At 42.2% G+C, this 6,109-nt stretch overlaps 1 protein-coding gene across 1 annotated transcript in view; it reads right to left on the minus strand.

Annotated features, from left to right (window-relative positions):
• The window catches only part of LOC102673710 (homeobox protein SIX4), a 49,656-nt gene that overhangs the window by 42,284 nt on the left and 1,263 nt on the right, over positions 1 to 6,109 (minus strand). The window contains exon 2 of the mRNA XM_031515316.1: positions 5,621 to 6,106. Within this exon, the coding sequence (XP_031371176.1) occupies positions 5,621 to 6,106 (486 nt within the window). The remainder of the gene's footprint in view (positions 1 to 5,620; positions 6,107 to 6,109) is intronic.

Raw genomic sequence — 6,109 nt, forward strand, 5'->3', positions numbered from 1 at the left:
CGCGTGGAAACGCAAACAGCGCCCCGGTCTCTAATACACCGGGGACTTTATCAAAATCTGATAACTTCAGAGGCGAAGGCAAGAGAGGAGAGGTGAAACACGCTCGAGCTAAGCCACCCCCGAAAAGCCGCCAACGCGGAGGGTTGTTGAGGTGGTTATCCCCTCTACCTTCACCGGCATCCCTATGAAAAGCCCTATGCCACTCCTGTAAGAGCTACATCTCTCCTTCGATCTAACGCGCGTGTATCGCGCCACCGAAATTTGCGTTCGAGGCAAGCTTTTTGTGCAGTTTGCGGGGAATGTCGAACTCGTCTATCCGGATATCTTAGAAAATTGAACGCCATTTTCTTTGACTCGGTATAACGTGAATTTTTTTTTTTTTTGAAATAGATTTAACTTCAACGATGATGTCTTTCTATAATATTCATTTTATAATAGCTGATACTCTAAGTTCAATTGCTCTTAAACTCGATCGACGATATCCTCTCCGAAATTTATCACATTTATTCTGCATAATTTATAATCTATTTTATAAATAGCTGATATTTCAATTTCGATACGAATATCTCTATTCCGTGATTAAAAGAAATTAATCTCCAAACTTCTCTCTTAAAATTCGCTACTCTGTTTCAAATCCCAGACAGAAAAGAGATGAGTGGAAACTAAGGAACTCTCTTAGACTCGACCGACACAATATCCTCCCCAAAATTTATCCCCATTCTGCATAGTTTATAACCTATTTTATAAATAGCTGATATTTCAATTTCGATACGAATATCTTTATTCTGTGTCCAGATTAAAATTAATCTCCAAACTTCTCTCTTATAAAATTCGCTACTCTGTTTCAAATCCCAGACAGAAAAGAGATGAGTGGAAACTAACGAACCCCCTTAAACTCGGCCGACACAATATCCACCCCGAAATTTACCGCATTTATCCCCATTCTGCCCGGTTTATCAAAATTATTCGAGCGAAACACGCTTATATACCCGATTCGAATGCGAACTTCTCCCGATCTGCAAGTTGCCGCAACGTAGCGCGGTTTAGAACGTGACCGATTGCGCGCTCGTGTAGCGGGGAGTACCAGCAGACGGAGGAACGTACGTGTCCCAGCTTCGTCCCCATAATATATATAGCCCCTACATAGAGACGAGCATACGTCGTTGTCGTTTCTCGTCGTGTACACACACACACACGCGCGCACAGAGACAGGGTGAGACAAGATATATACATAGGTGTGTATATATATATATATGCAAGTACGTGCGAGCACGGAGATTGCTCCGGGGCTTTCGGGGTTGAGCATATTGAATAACTCGCTCGCTGGACCGCGAAAATATACCGCGAGGCTGGTAGTATGCGGATCGACGTTCCTGAAAGGACCTTGCAGGATCCTCGGGGCGGGCACTGTATCCTGTCTACAGTGTCTACCACCTAACCCACCCCGAGCGAAATAACGACGACTATACACACGCGCACCAGCATTGAGGAAGAGAGAGAGAGACATTGCCGCGTGTATTACCTCTGTGCCGATGCTGAAAATGCATCGCTAAGGGAATTTCGCGTTGCGATAGCGTTCCACGGACTCGTGGAACGATCGTAACCTGTGTCCTCTACAATTGTATATATATATATATATACGTATATATACACGTAATATAACGAGAGAGTGTATCGTCTTTTTCCTGTTTCCATCCTGTGCGTTACGGCAATACTGGTATAGGTAATAACGTTTTAATCGTTTCTCCGATTCGAGGAACCAAAATCTAAAATCGATGATGGACACTCTCTCTCTCTCTCTCTCTCTCTCTCTCTCTCTTGCAGTATTTCGCAGGAAAGGGATACAACGCGTTTCTCCTCTTCGGTTTATCGGTTTGTTCGAGGAGGGTTTATGGGTAATTCATGTGGTGGAAATGTGTTGCGTACGGGGAGAGGAGGGGAGGGAAGAAGAGGAATGTTTCCGCGCTCGCGTTCGATGACAAGTGGGAAAAAAAAAAAAGGGAGCGAGAAAAGGGGAAGGGATAACGGCGATATAAATGTGTACGGGCGTCGAGTTCAATACCGGGGAATCGATGTTTTTTTAGAGAAGCCAGCCGATGCTTTTCCGCGTTCCGTTTTCCCGTTTTCCCGTTTCCCCGTGTGCAGATACATGTGTATATATGTATATATATATATATATATATATATAGGCAGGACGTACGTAAGGGAAGCGGAGGTGGATTCGTCCGGGGGGGATTCGCGGGATTACGTGCAGGAAAATGTGGCTCGGGGCCAGGAACGGAATGTCGTTACGCTGGGGGTAACGATAGGTACGGAGGGGGAGGGGGAAGGGCACGGCCATTGTCGGATAACCTGACTAGAATACACAGACGTTCGTATCGGAGGAGGAGAGGTAAAGAGAATTGGTCATCCGAGCATCTCGAATTTCTTTGCAAATCCATAACGAATCGCGGAGAATCTCTCCCTCCGACATTTCCCCCCTCCCCCCTCTGCGTTAATTGGTCCGTTTTCTCTTCTTTGAACGAACTCTCCTTTTCAATCCAGGAATAGGGAGGAACCGAGTTGCGTGCTTTTGTCACGATCATTCGAAATATTCAAGTGTCCAATTGTGTTACTGTACAACTGTGTTTTTATGTATACAGCGAGATACGTTGGGTAATTGCGGTCAATTTGCGGATTGAAAGTTCGAAAAAAAGGAACGTTCGAAAGTTGGAGGAGGGGGAGATAAAAGGGGATAAGTTTGAAACGTTAATCGAAGAAGGCGTCCGATTTGCAATCGGGCTCGTCTACTTTGAAATGCAGCGCGATAGCTCGATCACTAAGCAAAGCTAATTTCACTACCATCCACTAATTTGGCCTAAAATCATCGCTATTGAATACGGGGGGAGCAATTAGAAAACGGGTATCCGAATGCAAATTGCGAAATTACTAGAATTCCTAGGGTGTTTAAACCGTAAGAAAATGGATCTGGATGCGAGAGAGTAGAGACGGCGCAACGCTTGAAACGTGTAATCTTTTTCCCGTTGCGCGGCCTCATCAAGATCAATTAGACCAGTATAGTCGTACGATCCTTGACCGTTAACGATATATCAATTACAGCATAGACGTAGGTAATAACTATTAATGACTTCATTCAGGGCAGAGTAATTACAGATGTCCGCGCACGACCGAGAATCTGGGTCGGGACGATTTTAGAACCGGCGAATTTACTTTACAGCTTTCAAAATCGGCTTGAGAAGGAAAAGAAGAAATAAATCCGCCAATTCATTTGCAAATAAAACGATCCGTTATTTTAAAACAAATTTTCTTTCTCGAGGTTTCTAATAAAATAAAATTTCCAGGCACAAAAAAAATTGAACGCAACAACCCTTGTTTCGTATCGGCTTACTTTCGTATGAAAGTAAATTTGATTTACAAATTTTGGAAAAGGAAATCTTTTCTGCTTGAAGATATATTTATTAACAGAGAATGGGCTTCCAATTTTGCAACAGACGATGACTTGTCAAGAAAATGGACAAAAAATATAGAGGTTTCGTTTTTGAAAATTGGAATAATTTCATAAACGGATATATAGCAAACATGTTTTACGTGCATAATTTAGTTAGCATTAATTTTACGAATTAATAGAAAAATATTTGAAATGTCAATCAACGTTGTTATACGATCTCTTTATTTTGAAATTTAATTTCATTTACTTAATTCTAATCAAACGTAGAATGAAAGAGTCAGCCGATACAAGAGTCAACAGCGTATGAAAGAGAACGTAACATCGTATCAATGACACGAAACAAATCAAGATATCATCGTTATTTATAAATATCGATATAATCAGAAATGGAGAATTCACAAACTTATTTACAAACTTAAGTTAACACGTTATGAAACGAAATCTTAAACGCGATGTTTCTCTCTTATTTTCGAACCAATATTCGAAATCGAAACCTTTTCTTCGCGTCGCATAAAACGATCTCGTTACCGCGCAAACAAAAAAGATTCAATTGTCGAGCGTTCCAAACTCCCCTAACTTTAATACACGCATTCTCCAAACTCGCATGTATGCCTTCGCAAAACGTTTTCGCACACGTGGAGCTGCGCAACATGCGCGTACACGAATGGAATATACAATCCTCGTAAAACTTATGGTCCTTCCCTGGTAAAGTCGTAAATCAAAGAAGAAATTTGGGACCGTACTTGGATATTTCACCAAGAAGAACGTAAGAGCAAGTGAAACTTGTCCGTTGGAGAAGGACAGTCATAAAGCTTGGGGAAAACCCAGTGTAAATTTCCTTATAAGGGAGACAATAGTGGCGCTATTCATTTACGGGGAACAATCCAACAGTACTGCCACCAGACGTTACCTGGAGGTGCTGTTTCGAGGTGCTTCGAATCGAACCGACAGGTGGTGCAACCACTTCTTCTTCTTCTTCTTCTTCTTCTTCTTCTACGATCCAGTCGTTCGAACGTCGACCTCTTAGCGACGATCAGTCGTGACTAATCGAGGTTGGGCCGGATTATTACTTTCCTTTCTTTTATTTTAATAGCGGTAGTCGAAAACGCCTCGACAATTATGATAATCCTACACATCCTAACTCTTTACATAATTTTTACGTATATTTGGGCTTGTCGTGTTTTCTTCTTCTTCTTCTTCTTCTTTTTCATTAATTCACGTAACGCGTTAAATTAATTTTTATAATTTTTTCTAAAACAAAATTTTACCGCGTACAAAAATTAAATTAACGAGTTTTAATTCGTTTAAAATTCTCGGATCGATTCGATTAAACGATAGATAGATAAATGTAGTTAGAATTAATATTTGTCGAAGGTGGATAAAGATAGAAACGGTTACATCATTCTGAGAACTCGTTTCAAATCCCGTTTTCAAACGTAAAGCGCTACGAAATTGACTGGGATGGTGTTCAGAGTCGATTTGGGAAGGACTCGCCTATGCAGAGGACGGTATCCACGGAACGAAAGGAGAGGAAAGCATCGACGAAATACAATTTGAAAGACGTAATTCGAAAATCGTTGTACGCCCGACGGCAGCGACCCTCCGTCGGACGTCAAAATGAAATTACGCGACCCTCCACGCGGGGACCTTGGGACACAAGGCACAAAGGCTCGTTTGCCGAGGATACGGCACAACAATCCGACTGAAGGGACCTAAACCACTAATCGTTTCGCGATTAACTTCCATTAAACGCTACTTAATGAACAAAACTTTCGTGTCCTCCCGCGATCAACCGCAATCGTTCGCGCTAAATCGAAACGTACAGGTAGAATTCCTCCCGTTAAATCACTTTTGATCTTTCGCAAAAATTGCGAAATCCCTTTTAGATTTCGAATTCTTCGAATTTTATTTATATATATATATATATATAATACCACTTCACTTGTAATCGCGTGACTAGTAATCTAAACGAATCATCGTCGTTTATTTCGTTATCTTTCTGAAAAATATAACTTTTATAAATTTCTAGAAAGCAATCTGGATTTCACTTTACTTTCAATTATGCTTTTCGATTATTTTTTTTTTCGATTAACTTAATTAATCTCGCGATCACAATTCGTGCAATACAAGTGAAACGGCAAGTGAATGAAAATATTTTCGTAAGAGACGTACCTATTTTTTGCTGCAGCAGCACGATCCCTTTGCCTCCTGTTCTTGAACCAATTACCAACCTGCGTCGGCGTGAGGCCCGTCGCCGCGGCGAGTTCCCTCTTCTTCCCGGGATTCGGATACGGATCCTGGAGGTACCACTCTCTCAACAACGATCTGGTTCTCTCCTTGAAGCAATGAGTCTTTTGTTCCCCATCCCAGATCGTCCTCGGTAATGGAAATTTCTTTCTAACCCTGTACTTATCCACTGGGCCTAGGGGCCTTCCTCGAAGCTTCTCTGCTTCCTGGTAATGCGCCTCCAGCCACATCGCTTGGAGTTTACCATGGGAGTCCTTGGTGAACTTGTGCCTCTCCAGTATGGCGTACAACTCTCTGTAATGTCCCGAGTGGAAAGCGACGATAGCTCTTGCCCTCAGCACAGCCTCGCTTTGATTCAATTCCTGGATGTTGGGATGCGCGACTGGAAGGCTCCAAAGGAACCTCGCCAGCCTC

The sequence above is a fragment of the Apis dorsata genome, unplaced genomic scaffold (assembly GCF_000469605.1).
Source record: "Apis dorsata unplaced genomic scaffold, Apis dorsata 1.3 scaffold_61, whole genome shotgun sequence".
In the NCBI taxonomy this organism is placed as follows: domain Eukaryota; kingdom Metazoa; phylum Arthropoda; class Insecta; order Hymenoptera; family Apidae; genus Apis; species Apis dorsata.